The sequence below is a fragment of the Primulina huaijiensis genome, chromosome 2 (genome assembly GCF_012295235.1).
Source record: "Primulina huaijiensis isolate GDHJ02 chromosome 2, ASM1229523v2, whole genome shotgun sequence".
Lineage (NCBI taxonomy): Eukaryota > Viridiplantae > Streptophyta > Magnoliopsida > Lamiales > Gesneriaceae > Primulina > Primulina huaijiensis.
In genome coordinates this window covers 14,927,003-14,948,846 of record NC_133307.1, presented here as the reverse complement: position 1 = coordinate 14,948,846, position 21,844 = coordinate 14,927,003, and the positions used below count along the sequence as shown (strand labels likewise).

Here is a 21,844-nt window from a genome sequence, read left to right as displayed (position 1 = left end):
CAAGAAATAGGCGAAGTGCTGCCCAATTTTCGGGTGAAACTTCGTTAAAGAATCACCCAAATTTTCGGACCACGTCTTCGAATTTCTGTAAGTGGGTTTTTGTTATGTATTCATTTGTAATTTTAAACATGGATATATATAACATGACATGATTGAATGTGTGTACATATTTTTCGAAAATCAGTGTGTTGTTATTTAAAAATTCGATCGGTGATATGTTCTTCGGTTTTCGATATTCTTTGATTCCGCTGTCTTCGTTCGAAACTATGATAAGCTCTGTTCGATAAAATCTGAAATATGTTATACACTGTTACAAATCGATTTGAAATGGAACGATAATGGTATTTCTGTCTGGCCCCATCGATGGGTATAAAACAGTGTTCTGGCCCCTATCAGTGGGTATAAAACTGTGTTTTCTCTGGCCCCCATCAGTGGGTATAAAATTGTGTTCTGACCTCACCCTTTAGAGGATAACATATTGGGGACAATTTGACCATAGAAATGAGATGCGTAACAGTGTTGTGTTTGTTCTGAATTGTTTCTGATTTGCTCTAAATCGTCTGATACCTTTTCTCTCATAATTCGAATTTGATTCGGTTCTGTTATGATAAGTAATAAGTTTTGAAAGTGTGTTAAAAAAATGCTTTAAAAATTAAATTCTATATATATCTTTGGAAATCGATCGACCCTCATCTGCTGAATGTTTTCCTAAACACTCACCCCTTGCAAATTTTAGATAAGAATGAATAACAACTAAAAGAGGAGGAACAAGAAGCTTTCTGGGGATGGTGATCGAAACACAAGATCAAGAATCAAGATTTTTAACTTTTCTTTTGCTTCCGCAAAACTCTGATGTAATTTTTATTCTGTTGTCATTGTAAAGACAATAATTTATTTATGAAAAAGACTGGTTTATTTGGCTTTTCGATACGAGGCTTATTGTTTTCAAGTAATTTTTAAACAATGCCGGATGTCACCGACGCTTCGGTCTCGGGGCGTGACAGAAAGTGTATTGACTTCGTGAGCCGATCAACTATCATCCAAATGACATTATATCCTCCAGTTGTCCTCGGTTGCCCTATCACGGAATCCATGATAATGTTCTCCCATTTCCACTCGGGTATAGGGAGTGGTCTCAGCTTCCCTGCAGGTCTCTGATACTCGGCCTCAACCTGCTGACACGTCAAACATTCAGACACGAAACGCAAGATATCTCGTTTCATGCATGTCCACCAACATAGAGACTGCAGATCCTTATACTTCTTCTTACTCACTGAATGAATGGAGTACGAGGTGTTGTGGGCTTCTCTCATAATATCCTCTCTCAGGGAATCACCGCTAGGGCCCGCAGTCGGTCACGGTATCTGACTATGTCGTCCTCAACTGTATACAACCTCATGCCCATATACTCATCCCTCTGTCTCTACTTCTGCAGATGCTCGTCAAAAGTCTGCTCTGGTTGAATCCTATCTTTCAATGTCGGTTGTACTTTTAGGGTAGAAAGACTAGGGTCATCGCCCCCGTGTCACTGCAAGCTCAAACCTCCGAATCTCTGCCTGCAACGGCCTTTGTACTGACAACTGGACAATCACTGCATGCTTCCTACTCAGGGCATCTGCGACCACATTAGCCTTACCCGGATGATAACTAATGTCGCAATCATAATCATTCATTAGCTTTAGCCACCTCCGCTGTCTCATGTTCAGCTCTTTCTGCGTGAATTACTTCAGGCTCTTGTGATCGGTGAAAATCTTGCACTTCTCCTAGTACAGATAATGCCTCCATATCTTCAAGGCGAATATCACTACTGCTAGCTCGAGGTCATGAGTCGGATAATTCTTCTCATGGACCTTCAACTTTCTGGAAGTTTAAGTGTAGAACCCGTAATTAGACTGCGTATAAGCCATGCATAATTCTAAATTTTTTAATTAAATTGACTTCATTGCATGAGTATTTAAATGCATTCTTTGAAGCTAAATATTTTATTCAGTAGTTTAAATTTTATTCTTTTCAGTTAATTTAGTAAGGCCGGACTGGAGTTGGAGCTTAGAGATAAAAAAAAAAAAANAATCAACCTCCACTCTATATCGGGATATGATGTGGCCCAAGAATGCCACTCTGTACAGCCAAAACTCACATTTACTGAACTTGACATACAATTGACGATCCTGCAAGACCTGTAGCACTATCCTCAAATGCTGACTGTTTTCCTCTCTGCTCTTCGATTATATCAGGATGTCTTCTATGAAAACTATGAAAAACTGATCCAAATACGGCTGCGCGTTCGTCAGTCTGAAGGGCATCAACATAAACTTGTAGTGCCCATAACGTGTCCTGAACACTGTCTTATGCACGTCAAACTCTCTCACCTTCAGCTTGTGGTATCCTGATCGGAGATCTATCTTCGAGAATACTGATGCTTCCTGAAGCTGATCAAATAGATCCTCAATCATGGGCGATGGATACTTATTCTTAACTGTGACCCGGTTCAGCTAAAGGTAATGAATGGAAAGCCGCATGCTGTCGTCCTTCTTCTTAACAAACAGTACTGGTGCGTCCCATGGAGAAAAGCTCGGGCGAATGAAACCCTTGTCTAGCAAGTCCTGTAACTCATCCTTAAGCTCCTTCATCTCTGCGGGTGCTAGACGATAGGGTGCCTTAAAAATCTTCATTGTATCTGACATCATCTCGATAGAGAAGTCCACCTCTCTGTCTGGTGGAATGCCTGAAACATCATCTGAGAAAACGTCGGGAAAATCCCTGACCACCTCGACATTCTCTAGCCTCTGGCTGACTGGCTCAGTCACTGTCACAATACTCGCCAAAATTGCTTGGCAGCCTCTCCTCATAAACTTCCTCGCACAGATGCAAGAAACGATGTGCGGCATCTGCTGGTGTCTGGCTGCCTCTAAAAATAAATGGCTTCCTGCCGTACGGTCGGACAGATACTGACCTCTGTCAAAAATCTATAGCAGCCCTTTCGAAGAAAGGCAGTTCATACCCAAAATAATGTCGAACTCTGGCAAGGGTATAACAATCAGGTCTGCCTGCACCAGATTTTTCTGTAGCCGAAGCTCCAATCTCTTCACTATCTTTGAGGTAAACATCTGATCTCCGGACTGAATTGAAACTCTGAATCCCAAATCCATAGCCTCTGGTATGATTCCTAGTCGCTTGAAAAATGACTCGGATATAAATGAATGTGTAGCTCCGAAATCTAGTAATGCATACGTGGTTGCACCTGAAATATATATCCTTCCTACGACAAACATATCAACTCTGATCGTGTTGAAGCTTAAGAAATTTTCTATCATTGATTAACCCGAAATGTTCGAAAATCCCCAATTTAGTCCTAGAAGTCATTCGAAAATTAAAAAATTTACCCTTAAAATTTTTTCAAAAATGGCAATTTCACCCCTCAAGTTTCGGATTCTATATATTTTAGCCCCTCAATTTTCGAAAATTGCATTCTAGTCTCCAAAAATTCGAATCTACTCAATTTAGGCCTTAAAATTTTTCAAAAATTATAAATTTGATCCCAAAATCTCGAAAAATACGAAACAGCCCCTCAAATTTTGAATTTTGCAATTAGGTCCATGTAATTTCTGTTATTGCATTTGGCCCTTAAAGCTCTTAATTAAATCAATTCAACCCTTAAGTCCACTATTAGAACATGCAACCTATTTTATTCTAAGTTCTCAATTCCAAAAGTAATTCCAACAAACAACATCATATCACATGCAATCGAGGCGATAAATAAAAAATTTTAACATAAGGATTACCGGTAATCAGTGTCGAGTCTGACTCAGCCTCCGTCTCCTCGGCATGCATCACATAGGCCCTGCCAGTCGTGGGGCCCTTGCTCCTAGGGCAGTCAGCTGCTTTATGACCATCTTCTTTACATATAAAGCACATGAAGGTCTCCCACATACATCTTAATCGTCTTCGGTCCTCCGTTCCGGCCAACTATCGATATTCGTCTGAAAATATTTTAAATTATTAAACAAAGAAAAATTATACAATTAATCATTTAGTCACTCAAAATATATCATTCATACATCTAAAATCATTTAAGTAAAATATTTTAGCAATTTAATAATTTCATACATGCGGTCTGTGTGGACTGATTTTCGGGCGTTACAAGGCATGGGAAAGGAGACCGGGGACGACCAAGACAAGGATATGTATTTTTCATTAAATAAAGGCAAGATTTCCTAATATGATTAAAAATGATTTAATTTTCCTAAAAACGTTGGAGTTCGAATTATTTTACGAGTCGAGCGCGATTTTTCTCAAGAAGTCGGTTTTGGACAAACGAGGAGTTTTAAAATATCAAAAATATTATTTTTGAGAAACTAATTTTATAAAATTTTATTATTTTATTAATTAAGTGTTATTGGGCCCAATCTAATTAAAGAAGACCCAATTACCCTTAAACTTGCAAGCCCAAAACCAAAGCTCATTAACATGTTGTTTAAATCTATAAATATGTTACCTAGGCTTTCAAAACCCCATAATATTACTTTCAATCAGCCGAAATACACCTCCCACACACTACAATAATTTCGAGATTTTTGGAGAAGAAGAAAGCTTGTGTTCTTCGTCGTCCGGTCGTCCAACGTCGCATCCTCGCCAACTATCGTATATTCGAGCGTTATAAACGCAAAGACACGTTTTTTAAACTCTTTTAAACATCATACAAATCATAATGTGCTTGATTTAATTGTTTATGCATGAAAATATAATTGTTGGATTATTTTTACGTTAGATCGTATATATTCAAAAAAACATGACGATTTTACGTTTATATGCAAAACGTTATGAACCCAACGGACACGCTGCCAATACATGATAAAATATGATTGAATTATGGACAAAACAGGATAAAATAATAGAGAAAACATGCTGGAACCGAAGGGGAAGAAATCAGAGAAGGCCTGTGGGTTTTGTTGGGGTGCACTTGAGTCATGGGGTTGGCTAGGATGCATGGGCACTTGGGGCTCGACCAGGTCAGGATGTTGGGTCCTAAGGGTCGTGGTTAGGTCCTAGGAAGGTTCTTAGGAGGGCTAGGGCTCGAGTCATGGGCTGTGGAAGAGTCCACGTGAAGTGGGACTCTCCCCCCACGCATGCAAGGGGAGTTCGGGAGAAGAGGGGGAGTGCGGCTGGCTTGGGGGCTAGCCAGAGTGGTCCATCAAGGTCCTAGGATGATGGGCAGGGGTCGGTCCAGGGGCTGGAGTGGCTGGGCTCGCTGCTGGCTCGAGCAAACGAGAGAGGCGTGAGAGAGCATGGAGGCGCGCAAGTTGCTGCTGGGGGTTGGGGCTGTTCGCGTGGCTTGCTGCACAGGGTAGGGGCTCGGTGGTGGTCCTGGCTAGGTCTAATATGGTCTAGGGTCAGTAAGGGTCGTGGGTGATCAGCGGTTTGAGGGCTAGAGGAGTCCTAAGCCAACTAGGAGTCTTGGGCGAGGATAGGTGCACGCACAGATTTTTGGGTCTGGTTCCATGAGAGTTTGAGCGAGCTAGGGTCTGGTTTTATGGGCTGGGCTTGGTTAGGAGGGTGCCTAGGTGGGTTGGCTCGGGTTTGGCTTGAGGTGGCTCGACAATGGCTCGAGTAAATAAGGAGATGGTTCGGTGAGTTCCATTATGGGTCAATATTTCGAATTAAAGAAGAAAAATTGGACCCATGGGTCCACGAGTGTGGTTCATGGCTCACAAGGGTAGAATAGGTAATAAAAATGTTATATTTAAAATTTGGGATTAAAATGATGAGTTTTGAATTTATTCGGGATTTAATCGCCTCACGAAACGTTAATTAAAGAATTAATTGAAAAGCCTCGATTTAAGCTTAATAAAATTATGAAAAATTATATTTAAGCTTAAATAATTATTTGGGATAATCTCATGTCATTAAAAATGAGAAAAAGATAAAATCGAGAATTTTTACGTCTATGGGTAAAACGATAATTTACACTTAAGAAAATACGTAAAATCTTGGCAGCGTCCCGAAGGATCATAATGCTTGTTAAATGATATATTATGATTTAAAATGATGATTTTGATGTAAATATGATATTCTATTATTTATGGATATTTTATGATTTATTGTAAAAGTTGTGCAATTTTTACTGTCTAAAATGCTATTTTTGGAAAGTTACGATGATTTATGATTTTAAAAGAAAAATGAAAATTCTTTTGAGGGATGTGAATTGTCTGTGACAATTGATATATGATTTTGTGGAGATGACGTGAGAGCCAAGGCCCAAAGGGAGCCCATATTCGGGTCAAGGCCCCAGAGAGACCCCGTCTACGGGAAAAAGTCCCAGAGAGATCCCGACGATCGTAATTACATGGTGGAGCCTAGTGCCCACCCACATGGACCATGTGGAGATAAGACTGCAGTCGACCAAAGGATAAAAGCTAGTCACTTTCAGAGATCAAACTTCACCAAAAATTATAAAGGATTGAAAGCTTTTTGATTTATGATATAAGATTTATGCGTAAATGATTTAATGATTTTAAATGATTTATTTATTTTCAAAAGCTATTTTAAATAAAAATATGATTTTTAAATGCATGTGAATGTATATGTATTAATTGCTACTCAAGTTTAGAACTTGATGTGTCATTAGACTCACTAGGTTTGTATGATGCAGGATTTGATTATTTTATGGGAGGCGCTGACGATTGAGTGGATTGAGTGCATCAGTACTCACCCAAGAGCTTTTATGTTTCCGCACTATCTTGTTAGATAAATGATTTAAAGGATTTTTGTTAATGACTTCTTTAGAGATATTTTTATGTTTTATATTATTGATAGTTGATCTTTTTCAATGTCAATTTAAGAGGTTTTGGTTAGTTGAGGATTTTGAGATTTATTTTATGTAATTGAGATTTAAATGTTAAATTATTATTATTTATGAAAAAGTTAAGTTTATTTTTAATTAGTATTTTCGAGTTTATTATTTTTTAAAAAAAAAATTAGTCGAGGTCATTTCATAATCATTGTTATGTTATATTGTATTCCTGGAACACGTTATTTTGGAATCAGCGAGTGGCTTTCGAACCTAGTTCTCCTTGAGACCAAAATTATTATTGTCTATTTCTTGATGCATTTTCTGTGAAATGCACTTGAAATATTGACATCATACGTGGTTCATTATTGTGTCTTCCTGTGGTACGATGATCATATCAGTTGTATGGAGGTCGAATCGTGGGTATTTATTAGGCACAGCACGACACACCTCGCATACTTGGCAGGACTGTTTAGTTGCTTGATGATATACATCCCATGTGTTGTTGCTCGAGCATCATTCTTGTTATTATTATACCGTTTATTAGCTCATATTATCCTATTGTTATTAAGTCATGTTCATGCATTACATATTTCATTCTTATATATGTTTATGAATGATTTATGTTTATTGTTGATATTGTTGAACTATTTCATACCAGAATCATAACTTCATTGTTTCATACTCGAGAGCTACTATGGCTGCTGATGGGCACCATAGTACGTCACCCAAGTAGTTTTGCAGCACTAGGCAGATGTTCTGGCCATGGAGCTAGTGACTGACATAGGATTTCTCGGTTGCCAGAGTTGAAGTCTCTCAGTTAATCCACTTTTATTATTTTGGTTTTTAGTCCGTTTTATATCAGAGTCTATTAGCCGGTGAGATGTCCCGTATATTTGTATGGTGATTTGTAGTTGTTATGGTGCATTGAGACTTATTTTATGTTGTTGTGAGCGTTGTTGGCTGTATTTGAATTGCTACTTGTGAATTGTTGTTTTGTGTCTGGTCAGTATTTGTGTGTGATTGTTTATGAATACGACCTCATCGTCCTTGAGTCATTTTTCTTTTACATATATTTTAAATTTTTGGTATGTCTTATTTACGGAAAAGTCATGACAAAATTTTTCCAAAGCCTGATGTTCATTTTAAAATATTTTTAATCATTTTTTCGCTTCAGATTTATATAAATCAATATTGTTTTGATAATTAATTGTAATTATAACAATTGGGCCTCCCAGATTTGTTTTCGGTTATTATTATAAAAAAAAAAGACTAAACCGATTTATTTTTTAAAATAATAGTGAATTCGGTCCGTTGGTTTTGGGTCTTATTTAAATTGCCAAATCAGTTCTCATTCTACTTTTTTACTATTATTTTTTAAAGAAGTTGCAATTCTATTAATATCGATTTGAATGGGAATTCAAAGATTGTTTGGAATCAAATCACATTGAAAGGCAAGAAAAAACTGAGTCAATCAGGCAAAAAATAAATTGCACATATTTTTACAATGTAGGGTTCAATCAATTTCTTTCTCATGAAATACATATGATTAATCTTACAGAGAGTAGAGCGAGCGCTTTGTTGATTTCCACATGTTTTCTAATTTTGTGTTTTTTATTTATTATTCAGAAAAATTGATTAATTCAAGTATTGAGCCCAAATAACCCATTTTAATTTGATTTACTTTGGTTTTTAAAGGGTAGATAGAGTTATTGCTCTAATTACATATTGGATCTTTACCCGACGCCAGTCAATAAAAAATTATCCTGCTCCTTTATCATCAATTGTAGACACAAGAAATTGGTTCTTGAAGTTATTTAGATTCTATTTTCCCACGTTGAGAAGCCCTTGAACAGCTCACCGCCCCCAACAATTTTCTCACTGAAAATGACATTTTTCGGCTGTCCTAAAACCCAAATGTACAATTTGCTCATTTTTCCATAACTTCTTGGATTCCACTCTCAAACACACAAGTATGACTTCAGTCAATAAACATTAGTCATGTATGTAAGTTGGTATAAACACATGCATGCATCAAGTCTCTATCGTATGTATAAAACCGTTTTTCTATTTAGAAAAGGCACGGTCATGTGAGTAGTCGAGATCACTGAACTACGTTCATAGGAACGTCCTAAATTTCTATGATCACAAGCGATCCCAAGAGGTCTTACTATTTGAGTGGCCTCAAAAAACATGCCTGTATGTATGGGAGTACACATAAATACGCATATGCACAAACAGAGATAGCTAAAAAGAACGACACAACGCAACCAAGCACACACAGAAGAAACATGTTCCACTTTAACCAACAAGATTATGTTTCAACTCTTTAAAGATGAAACAAGCAAACATGGGTACGAAATCTTTAGAAATATGCTTGTTGAAGTGTAGGTAAAATGCTAGGCTCACTCAAACTATACAAGAGTCTTCTAGTTATAAAGGGTTTCGAATAATACATACGTGAGTTCATGGAGAAGTGTCATTATGACCACTAGCTTCATCAATCATTATCATCTTTCGTCCATGTCGCGGCAGAATTCAGCCAGACTTGAACAAGAGTACTGCTTTGGAATCCAAGTAGAAGTAGACGAAGTGATTTGTCTCATGAGTCACATAAGAACCTGCATGGAAGTTGCGGCAAAGACAGTAGGATTACTTAATGACAGGTGAGCTACAGGGCCCAAAGCCACATGTAAAGGTTCTAAGAGTAGCTCGTGCATTTAGAGAAAGATTATATCATAATGGGTTAAAGACAATGAACATTTGTAGATAGATTTTTAAAGTAGACAGTAATAAAAAAGCATGGCAATGGTTTAAATCCTTTCATTATGTCACATCTCGTAAGAGGATTCAAAACTCAATGTCAATAGAATGCATAGACACATTCAGTGCAAAAAATGCTTGGGACGCAACAACAAGAGAGAATAATAACGAAATTAAAGAATACCATGCTTGAAAAAAGCAAGATTCAAAGACTCATTGTTTCTCAAGAAAAGAGCATTTGAGAAAAGAGCATAAAACATCGAGAAACTTGTGCTTGGAGATATCACTTGTTTGGGAATTGTTAGGACATCGTGTTCCCGCACCCAAGACGCAGCGGAAGTTTAAAAATTTTTGTTTGGACGTCGTGTGTTCAAAACATTCATAAGACGTTCAGAATTATACATTTGCGTTCTCAACGCTGGACTCCTAACTATTCCGATGTTTAAGCGGATATAACATTTCTTGTATATCTCTACGAACGGCTCTTTTTCTTTGATCGCCTAATTAGGTCCACGATCGAAGACTGTCTACCTCGCTTAGATTGCACTAGAAATCGCAAGCGATTTCTTCGTTGAGACTGAGACGTCCAAATTTCATAAATATGGAGTCGGTGTAGCGACGACATGGGGCGTCACAAGGAAGAAACTTGGGGCCAAATTTTTCTTCACCTTTTTCAAAGTGACCAAACGTTTTTTTTCTCCCAATTCAATGAAGTAGCCGAAAAAATCTTTTGGTTAGATTCTTAATTGATTCCTAATCAATTATTATGGAAATTAATTAAGTCACTAATCCGAGAATTACATGATTTGATTTTTCTTCCAATTCAAGCTTGGCCGCGACTTTCACTTTGCAATTGGGGAAGGAATTTTGTGGAATTTTTATGCCTTTCTTATGGTGTATTTATAGAGCGAAATTCCTAATCTAATTAAGAGTCATTCTCTCACAAAGACTCTATATTTTCATTATAATTAAATTCTCATATTATTAATATATATATATATAATTAAATTCTCATATTATTAATATATATAACAAATTTATCAATTTTTGATAATACATGATATATTAATACCATACATGCATATATTTTATATAACCATATAAAATGTATATATATTTATTAATTAAATTAAATAACTATTATTTAATTTATATAACTAACTCATATGTTAATTTAATTCTAGACTTCTCTATAATATGTATAGGAATTCGTACATGTTAGTAGTCACTAGTACTAGTACAATCATTTAATTAGTAAATTCTCCATTCACTAAATAAATTATTCCGAACTCATTATAACCTCTATCGATGATCCGAGAGAGCCGATGTACTTGTTCATATAATGAAAAATGAAAAATGAAAATTTCGAAGATCAAAATTTTCACTTACCAAATTTGACAGATAGTAGTTTTAGTGAACTCCTTCACAAAACAGGCAGTTCCACTCTCTTTCTTTATTTAGCAATCATGCCAACTTCCATTTTTTCTATCCTATGAAATCAGCTCATAAACTCCTTTAAAAGCTTCTTGTTGGATCTCCATCAAACTATAGTCGCCAAATTCCAACTCCTTCAAATTTGACTATCTCAACGGGAATACAGAATCCGATACTTGTTTGACCCTCAAATGGTTCAGGGATACAGCTAGCCATGTGTTCACATCTCCATGTGATTCAGAATAACATTTATTCTTATTCGAGTTTACCCAAGTTAGCCTCATTCTTTTATCAACACCTTGATCCAGAATGTCAGAACTCATTTCTGATTGCACCCATCGGATCATGGTAAGAACATCTAATAGCATCGCCCCATGATCCCCTAGGTATCACTGATAGTGCCTGCAAGAACCTTTAGTCATGGTAAGCGTACAGTACAGTCCCTTCAACACATATCCCGAACGAATCTGCAGCTATTGGTATATCGAAAGTTGCATATGAATTCGATAACGATGCGATTTATATTTGAGTATTAATAGTGGCATGGTATTTGCAACTAAGAAAACACCTTTCCCTAAAACATTTCTTGCTCTGGCAGAGACTCCTTGCACTATTAACTCATCAAATCACATAGGATATCTTCACCTGTAGGCGAACGGTGAATCCCTGACTACAATGCATTTGCTCTATGTATTTCGAAACTACACCCAACCTCACCACCTGATAACCCTCAATGGAGTCGGTAAACGGATCAAAGCGCATGCTAGTACATATAGCATCTACATTGTCTCGAGTCAAAGGACTAATGGTGTACAACCATAACTGCGGACTATTCCACTCGATAAGTGAAAACCACTAGGATATTTCGATGGAGGGTTGTTCAGTGCATCATCATATAATCACTCATCTGTGTGAATGGACATTTCCATGCCCTTGCCAATTAAACATGGCGTTTACATCACAGATCATAGTCTCAAGCTCGAGCGACCTTTATCCTTGTTTTAGGCGGCTGATTCGACTAGGAACCTGTTTAGAATACACGGTACACTTCCTAATGAGTTTCATGATCTTACGTTGCCACGCAGACCTCATGGCACCTATTGTATATTCAAGTACTTTATCTATGCAGCTTGCATTAGTATACAGATAAAGTATAATGTCATAATTGAATAAAATCGTAAAATATTATTAAAATAAATATTGTTTACATCAGAGTCAATAAAACCGGAGCCACAAGTTGGCTTGCCGGCCACCTACTCTTAACATAAATTACAGAATCTATCATGTTAAATCATTAATAATTTGACTGAAAAATTATGTGGAAGCGTAACTGAAGTCATAATTTTGAATTCTTTAGAACGTATCTTGATCTTCAAGATCTAAGCGCTCTTTTCCTTGAAAGAATCCTTTAGTTTTCTCTTCTCAACTATTTTCTTAATAGGGGAGAGAATAGGGAACGTGATGCCGCGCGATCTGGTGACCATGACCCATATATAGATAATGTCTATCATTATCTTCTAATAATACTGTTTTAGCCCATCATAAAAACATAAATCACTTATATTTCCACACATTAAAGGTCCACAACCTGTTAGATATATTAAAGCCCAATAGCCAAAACTTTAACTGATTACTTTAATTCTGAGCTTAACTTAATAGACAACCTACTACAAATAACTATTCACATAAAAGCTCATATAAATAAAATTGTCCAACAATCTCTCACTTGGGCTATATGTGTAACCTTATAATTATGTTTGTGAAACAACCATATGAGCTCAAAAATGTTGTCATTCTGAAATGTATCTACAACCAATCCGGTCCATCAATCACATCAACATAGGATCAAAACAGTCAACGCTACACTCAAGGTAACTAGACCCGTCAATGGTCACATATGTCAACACAACTGAATGAGATGGATCATAAAGTTGATGTGTAGCATGGAAATTTCATGCAATGTGATCATAACATGCCTATTTTCAACTGGTTCTCTTTTAACCTTATTGAGATCAAACTTCAAACCATAATCAAAGTGTGACTTAATTTGAAATTTATTTCTGCAGAAAATAAATTTACATAACTATAACTGAAAATTTCTACAACTGAAAAACATTTAAAATAACAAATTTCCACTAAAACTAAATTTTCTCAATTGACACAACACTCATACGAGCTGTGTGCTCATGAAACTATTTGGGTGATAATCCCTTAGTAAGCGGATCTGCAACCATTGAGTTTGTACCGATATGCTCAATAGGCAATTTTCCACTCTGAATTCTTTCTTTAACAAGAAGGAACTTGATGTAAATATGTTTGGAGTTCGTCGAGCTCCTGTTGTTATTGGAATACATAACTGTTGATTTATTGTCACGATATATTCTTAGTGGTCTTTCAATGCTATCAACAATGCTCAGTTCCGTGACAAAATTTTGCAGCCATATTTCATGATTGAATGCCTCATAATACCCTAAAAACTCAACTGTCATGGTGGAAGAGGCTATAAGAGATTGTTTAGCACTCTTCCAGGAAATAGAACCTCCAACAAGGAGATAGATATAGCCCAACATAGATTTCATACTCTCCTGGCATCCAGCAAAATCAGAGTCAGTATACCCAAAGATCTCAAGCTGTTCCAACCTCCGATATATGAGCATGTAATATTTTGTTCTCTCTAGCTACCGTAAAACTTTTTTGACTGCTTTCCAATTGTTCCACTCCTGGATTACTTGATCGTCCCAACATTTCTGTCACGTACGCAATATCTGAACGTGTACAAACATGAGCATACATCATACTCCCCACTGCAGATGCATAGGGAATTTTCTGCATTTCTTTTCCTCAAAATCATTATTGGGCTATTGTTTGAGACTAAATTTGTCTCCCTTAGCAACAGGAGTATCCGTTGGTTTACAATCTTGCATTCCATATCGCTTGAGAACTTTCCCGATATAGCCTTTCTGAAATAATCCAAGAATACCTCGAGAACGATCCCGATATATTTAGATACCCAGTACAAAAGATGCATCACCAAGATCTTTCATATAAAAATTCTTAACTATAAATCTCTTGGTGTCATGCAACAATTCTATATCGTTGCTAGCAAGTAGGATGTCATCAACATATAAAACCAAAAAAATATGCTTACTCCTACTGAACTTATGGTACACACAATCATCGACCAAATTCATCTCAAAACCAAACGAGATGATTACTTGATGAAATTTTAAGTACTATTGTTGATATGCCTACTTGAGCCCATATGTGGAATTCTTTAATTTGCAAACCTACTTGTGTCTTTGGACACAAAATTTTCTTGATGCATCATATAAATCGTTTCATCAATGTCACCATTTAGAAACGCAGTCTTTACATCCATCTGATGAAGCTCGAAATCGAAATGCGCCACCAATGCCATTATAATCCTTAAAAAGTCTTTCAAAGAAACCGGAGAGCAAGTCTCTTTATAATCAATGCTTTCTTTCTGTGTAAAGCCTTTAGTGACAGGACGAGTCTTATATCTTTCCACATTGTCTTCGAATCCCTCTTGGTTCTAAATATTCATTTGCAACCAACGGGCTTCGTACCTTTAGGAAATGTGACAATATCCCATATGTTATTGTCCTTCATGGACTTTATCACCTCATTTATGGCATCATCCACTTTTGAGAGTTAGAACTTTCCATGGCTAAACGAAAGTTGATAGGATCATCCTCCAACAGTTCAATGTATGTCTCATGTTCTTGAAGAAATACAATGTAACATCTGGTATTACATTTCTTTGCTCTCTAATGGATCTCCTTAATGGCATAGGTTCTGGAGGTGCTTGTGTTTGTTCATCTAGAATGGGAGAATCTTTAATATTGTCTTCTTGTATTGTGTCTTGATCAAATTGAGGAATGTGATCTCGATCAATGTCCAAGACACGTGTGGGAATATTTACATATTCCACTTCAAAGACAATATCCATTAGTTTATCTCGCCCCGCAAACTCAACATCCCCAAAGAACAGGGCATTTCCTGACTCAAATATCGACTTACTTGTGGGATTATAAAACTTGTACCCCCTAGATCTTTCAGAGTATCCAACAAAATAACAGTTTACCGTCCTTGAGTCCAGTTTCTTTTCATTAGGCCTATAAAGCCTTGCCTCAGCTGGACATCCCCAAACGTGCAGATGCTTAAGACTAGGCTCTTTACCGATCTAAAGTTCATAAAGGGTTTTGGTCGTTGCCTTAGTTGGAACCCTATTAAGGATATATGTTGTGGTCTTTAGTGCTTCTCCCCAGAGTGATTCTGGTAAGGTGGAATGAATAATCATACTCCTCACCATGTTCTTAATCGTTCTGTTTCGTCTTTCAGCAACAATATTCATAGTGGTCGAACCCGGCATATAGTGCACTATGGGACGATACCGCATTCCTCTAGTAATCTAGCAAAAGGTCTTGGACGTTGTTCACCTGAACTGTTATATCTACCATAGTATTGACCACTACGGTCAGATATAACACTTTTAATCCTTAAGTCAAGTTAATTTTCAACTTCAGCTTTATAATGTTTGAATACATCCAATGACTGTGCCTTTTCATGAATGAGATATATGAAGCCATATCTTGAAAAATCGTCTATGAATGTTATAAAATTTTGTTGATCATTCCAAGAAGCCGAAGGTAACGCTCCACACATATCAGTATGTATAAGTTCTAAGACGCCTGAACACCTGTTGGCTTCAAATCTCCTTTTGTTGGTTTGTTTTCCCTTTATACAATTAACTTATTTATTAAAATCTGTGCAATCTAAAGGTTTGAGAATTTTTTCCGACACAAGTCTCCTTGTTCTCTTTTCAGATATATGACCCAATCTCTTGTGTCATAACGCAGCTGAATTCTCACTTGTTAATTTTTTTAGTTCCTCGGCTTGTTTGCAGGGATTTATTAAATGAAGCAATAACATCCAAAGAATAAATATTATTGTATCCTAATAAAAAAATCAGAACCAACCAATTTTGAATCATGAAACAAACTAAATATTCCATTTCCAAATTAAGAAAAATAACTGAATTTGTCCAATGCAGAAATAGAAATCAAATTCCGTCTAAAAGACGGAACAATAAATGTTTTATAAAGATCCAAATATATTTCAGTCATTAATAATAATCTAAATTTTCCTATTGCCTCAACTCCGACTTTGTGAGATGAATCTTTGAGCATCATTTGGTTTTCGGCAATCCAAGCAACCCTGCATAGATATTGCACCAAAATCTATCTACCACGTGTGTCTAGGCACTAAAAGATAAATTAACCTTAGAACAAGCCATATTCAGAAGCATACCTTTCTTAGCACGTCATGCGTGGTAATTGTTGCATTATTTTTTCATATGCCCATCACTGCCACAGAAGAAACAACCAGCACTTTGAGAATCACTAAGATTCTTTTGTTGTTTCTTCAGAGGTTGCTTCATTATCCTTCCTTTTATTTCCTTTATCCTTCGAGGTAGAGGCATAATGAACACTTCTGTCTTGTCTTGCTTCAACCTTTTCTCTTCCTGAACACAGTGTGAGATGAGCTCATTCAGAGACCAAGTCTCTTTCTGACAATTATAGCTCACGTTGAACTGTTTAAACCGAGGAGAAAGAAATATCAAAACAAAATGCATCAGCAAGCCCTAAGAGAGGTAAACCTTGAAGCAAGATGAGACATTTCCAGAATGTACTCCCTAATATTGCCCTGACCCCTGTATCTTATTGAAACGAGGTTTGCCAAAAGTGTACCAATTTCAGACTTTTCGCTTTTAGCAAACCTCTTTTTAAGGTCCTAAAAGAAGGCCTTAGTCGTAGCAATATCACTAGACATTGTGCCCCTGAATGTTTCTGGAATGACCCTCTTCATAATCATCATATACATGTGATTCGACCTCTCGCACCTTTCAAACTCCCTCTTCTCATCACAGGTACTATTATCTGTAATGACGGGAGGAGAGTCAACTCTTATCGTAAGGTCCAAATCCATGATTCCGAGAACTATCAATAAATTATCTTACCACGATTTAAAATTAGAGCAATTTAACATAGGAATATAATTAATGTTGGAGTGAATAGAGAACAAAAAAAAACAAAATATACATGCTCAACCAAATATCCAAATAAAATAATCAATAAATTCAAATAATGTAAACCCCATAAACAGGATAAACACTCCATTAATATTTTATCTTTGTACAAAAGATTAACTTTGGCGCAGCAGTCAAGCACTGATAGTGACGATCATCTCAAATAACAACCTTCGTTTGGGTCAATTTATTATTCATATGAAAAGCTGAACAACTATCACATGTTTACCACCACAAGTGCATACGTAATTATATTAAATATTAACCTTTCATTCGGTTGATTAATATTCATATAAATCACATATATCAAAATCCTTATGTCTTTCAAAATAAAATTAATTAATTTCCATAAAATATGTCACTTTGGCGACATTTTATTTTAATCAATCTATTTTAAATATATATAAACTATCATTATTTGAACAATTGAATATTTAACCATAAACCGAAAAAAGATGAATCGTAAAAATTTAAGCATTTTTTGCACCCCTGGGCCATGTGCACTTGCGACTGTCCCAGACAGCCCTGGGCTAGCGGAGGCACACCGAAAAGGCACATCTACGTGTTTACCTCTATATGTCGATTTTGGTGAATATTTTTAACCCAAATTTTCGATTTTCCTCTAAAAAAAAAATTTTTTCGTTGAACAAAAAATGGACGGATAATCGACGTCTTATGCCAAATCTTTAAAATTTTCAACCAAAATCTCTTTACCAAAACTGAAATTTTAAAAAATTTGTTTTCAACCCAAAATATTTTCCAGATGTGGAATCATATCAAAATATTTTGAACAAACTTTTCTTTTCCAGATCTGGAACCATATAATATCCAAAAACTTTAAACAAATTTCAATTATTCAAGTAGAAGTAGCTTTGATACCACTTATTGGGGAAAACCCATAAACCACAAATCCATCAAGTTGAATCATTAAGAATTTGACTGAAAACTTAAGCGGAAGCGTACATGAAGCCATAATTATGAATTCTTTAGAACGTGTCTTGATCTTTCAAATCTACACGCTCTTTTCCTTGAGAGAATCCTTTAGTTTTCTCTTCTGAACTATTTTCTTAATGGGAGATAGAATAGGGAACATGATGATCCACGATCTAGGAACCATGAACTATATATAGATAATGTCTATCATTATCTTCTGATATTTCTATTATAGCCCATCATAAAAACAAAAATATAAAACAGAAATTACACTTTTATCTATCTTTATACATTAAAGGCCAACAACTTATTAGATACATTAAAGCCCAATAGCCAAAACTTAACTGATCACTTTAATTTTGGGCTTAACTTAATAGACAACTCACAATGCATAATTATTCACATATAATCCAATATAAATAAAATTGTCCAACATCATTGCCTTTGAAAAATGATTAATCTCATATCCAAACAACTCATATATTATGGGATGAAACATACTTCTATTTTGTCATTTATTAAATTAAATCATGAATTTGTATAATAAATAGTATCACTTATTTTATATAAATAAACTAATGGAAAAAATGCTTGTTCGGTGTAGAAAAACTGAAAAAGCATAGCGAATCCTTCCTATATTCATTTCTCGACTTGTTTACCAAACCGATCTATTTAATATAAACAAATAGGGTGAGGAGAATGTGTTCAATATAAAAATAGTGGTCGTTGCCAAAAAATATTGGATGACTAAAAGAATCAAGTGACTAAAAAAAGTTCAAAACTTCAAGATAAAAACTATCACCATGATTCAGATGAAGAGCATCAGTCCTCACCGATCAACCCCAGTATTAAGAAATTTGCATCATCTAAGTTTCTCCAGAACTAAAAGCCTTGATAGTTGATACACCAGCAGAAAAGTTCACATACTAGCAACATAGATTTTCGCCAAACTTGACATTTCTTTCAACCACAAATACTAAAACTCCACAAGGAGTGCATCTAGGCTCTAGGCATAATGAAGCCCAATTTTTGCAATTACATGCAAACCAAGGCTTATAAGCCCTTGAACAAGACATGCACCTTGACCTTGAATCATAAGTCATGGTATACTTCAACGGCAAAAGTCCCCTTTAAGAACACCGTGATGTAGAAAATGATGAATTTAAGATAAAATGCAAGGTAGCTATCATTCATTTTCGCTTATAAACTACTGATTATTTGTTTTATTATTGTTCAATAACTTGAAAATTGCATAATAGACAATATTTGAAAATTTTATTCAGATATTATGATATCGTATAATATCATACAGTAGCTGCCTCTCCTTGAATCATGTGTTCAGGCCCTATGAAACGTAACGTGCTTTGGCAAGCCTTGCATCTCTAACACTACGACTAATCCCTATGAAACGTAACGTGCTTTGGCAAGCCTTGCATCTCTAACACTACGACTAATAACGTTGGTACCTCATGTCATCAAAATCAAAGAAAATAAGTCAATTAAGTAAATCCAGTTTGTGGCCAAAAAATTTGAAACAATGGAATCTATAATGACCTGATGATTAAAAACAATATAAGCAGACACATTTAAGAAATTAAACAATAACTAGCCAAACACAGTCATATATATCGCCCACACCTTTTATGAAGAAATTATTTTAGACGTAAAGTTCCTTTATGAGAAAAAGAAATTAAATTATGTAACGATCATGGGCCGTAGATTGGTCAAGCATGAGCCCGTATCCATGCACCTTTACTCATAGAATATCTCAACTATGCAAAGTGGTTTATTTCGTCTCCTCAACACTCGAACCTACCATAGAATGTCTCACACCACTGGAGTGGGTTTGTGTGATGGGAGTGGCGAAAGAAACCTCTTTCCAAGAGTGGGATATTTTATGAGTGACGGTGCATGGGTATGTCCTACAGCATATGTTGGACCAACCTACGGCCTATGACCAGTAGTGGTGCATGGGTATAGGTTGAGGCTCAAGTTGGGTCAGCCTACAGGCCATGATTTTTATAAAAAACACGTTTTTTTTGGAACGATCATATGTCGCAGGCTAACCTAACATGAACCTCAACCCATACTCATGCACCACTACTAGTAATGGGCTATAGGTTGGTTAGCATGAGTCATACCATGCACCGTCACCCATAAATATCTCACCCCTAGAAAATGTTTTCTTCGCTCATAGAATATTTCACCCCTAGAAAGTGAATTCTTTCGCGTCCTCCAATTGGTACCAACACTCTAGGAATCTAGGTACTTATGTCTGGAGGTCCTAGGTTGAGGGTTGAGGAAGACGAAAGAAACCACTTTCCAAGGGTAGGATAATCTATGAGTGAGAGTGTATGGTATGAGTCGTAGCTCATGTTGAACCAACCTAAAGCCCACGACCGGTAGTGTTGCATGGGTATGAGTTGAGTCTCATGTTGGGTCAACCTCCGTTACAAATTATATACCTAGCAGTAGTTGAACGTGAGCCAAATTGATCTCATGGGCTTGACGAGGCGATGTAACAGAGATGCCAAAAAGTTCAATTTAACAACTTTAAGATTTTATTTATCTATTAACTTGTTAAAATACAAACAAAAAATGGGATGATGGGAAAAATTGTAACTTCTTCAAGCCATTTAAAAAGTAACTGGCAAGCTGAAAAATATAAGAATTTTCCATGATCACTCACCATCTTAACCTTTGGAACTAGGGGAATAAACCAAGTAAGAAATAAATAGCCCCACAAAGTAAATTATAAGGAACATTATACAACCCTATGACAGCGTTTCTGGGTACCATGTAACAGAGTAATAACACATAATAACAGAAACCGTCATTGTAACACTAACAATTGATGATTTACGTATGCAACTCATGCATCCACATTCAAGCCAAAAATCAAGAATGCACTTTGTACAACCAAAGCCTGAATATGATCCACGCAAATCGCAATAAACACAGAAAACCAACAACACAGTCGGATGGACTTAAACTCCACATCACCAACACAAAAACATAAATCCAGAGCAACATAAACTCAAAATTGACAAACACAATAACATCAAAAAGAAATAAAACTCATTTCTCAGGAAAAAATTATAATTAAATTACAAACTCAGCCTCTCGTATGTGAAAGAGAGTTAAAACCACAGACATTAACCACAAAACAATCAACAAATCGGGGCTATCAGACATCAAAATAAAATTTGAAGCAGTCCATTCAGAAACAAACATAACATGGAATGATCATAAAAAGTATAATAGTTTGATTACCGAAATTCTTGCCAATGCAATGCCAAGTGGGGCCGTGTTTCTTGTCGAACACCTTCTTTATGCTCTCGGCGACATCCTTCTCCACATTATGCTTCTCAAACGCCTACACAACCACGCATAAATACAAGAAAACATTAAATCAAGAGAGCTCAAAGACATAAATGAAACTTAAAGAGAAATGTAAAGGGTCCCTCGTGTTCGATGTTTTATCAAATATTTTTTGGGTGAAAGTGAGAAAAAATACAGCTATGGCAACGTCCACAGCTTCTTTCTGCATATCCTCTTTCATATCTGCGCTCTTGATGACGATTTTCTTTCCGGAAAGTCCTACAGGAATCGACCCAGATGAAGACAAGCGATCGTCGGAGTTTGTCATCGGCAGCGCCACGAACGCTCGGCCGCCGCTCCTCCTCAACTCCTCGGTCATTTCCTCTTCCAATTGTGAACTTCTTTCCCCTAGAATTGGGGCTTCTTGAGCAGAACGACAGGGGTTTAGTAGTTAGCTAGCGTCCTTTTGAATCAAACACATTTCGAAGAGATATTTG

At 36.3% G+C, this 21,844-nt stretch overlaps 2 protein-coding genes across 4 annotated transcripts; both read right to left on the bottom strand.

The window, feature by feature from the left end:
• Positions 1 to 1,511: 1,511 nt before the first annotated feature.
• Positions 1,512 to 2,888, bottom strand: LOC140956786 (uncharacterized). Its single transcript, XM_073413656.1, has 4 exons — positions 2,588 to 2,888; positions 2,370 to 2,476; positions 2,158 to 2,292; positions 1,512 to 1,712 (listed from the first exon to the last, which is right to left on the bottom strand). The coding sequence occupies exons 1-4, from the start codon at positions 2,886 to 2,888 to the stop codon at positions 1,512 to 1,514; spliced, it is 744 nt and encodes a 247-aa protein (XP_073269757.1).
• Positions 2,889 to 9,063: 6,175 nt separating this feature from the next.
• LOC140967125 (uncharacterized) lies at positions 9,064 to 21,844 on the bottom strand. 3 transcript variants are annotated; one of them, XR_012173530.1, is made up of 4 exons: positions 21,544 to 21,844; positions 21,300 to 21,402; positions 16,316 to 16,529; positions 15,995 to 16,222 (listed from the first exon to the last, which is right to left on the bottom strand). XR_012173530.1 is itself a non-coding variant. In XM_073427543.1 (3 exons), exons 1-3 carry the CDS (start codon positions 21,724 to 21,726, stop codon positions 9,326 to 9,328), a joined length of 369 nt encoding a protein of 122 aa, XP_073283644.1. In that variant the 5' UTR covers positions 21,727 to 21,840; the 3' UTR covers positions 9,064 to 9,325. The 3 variants fall into 3 exon arrangements, 2 of the variants coding, with proteins under 2 accessions (XP_073283644.1, XP_073283635.1); XM_073427543.1 differs by lacking the exons at positions 15,995 to 16,222; positions 16,316 to 16,529 and adding an exon at positions 9,064 to 9,408 and having other exon boundaries at positions 21,544 to 21,840; XM_073427534.1 differs by lacking the exon at positions 15,995 to 16,222 and having other exon boundaries at positions 16,278 to 16,529.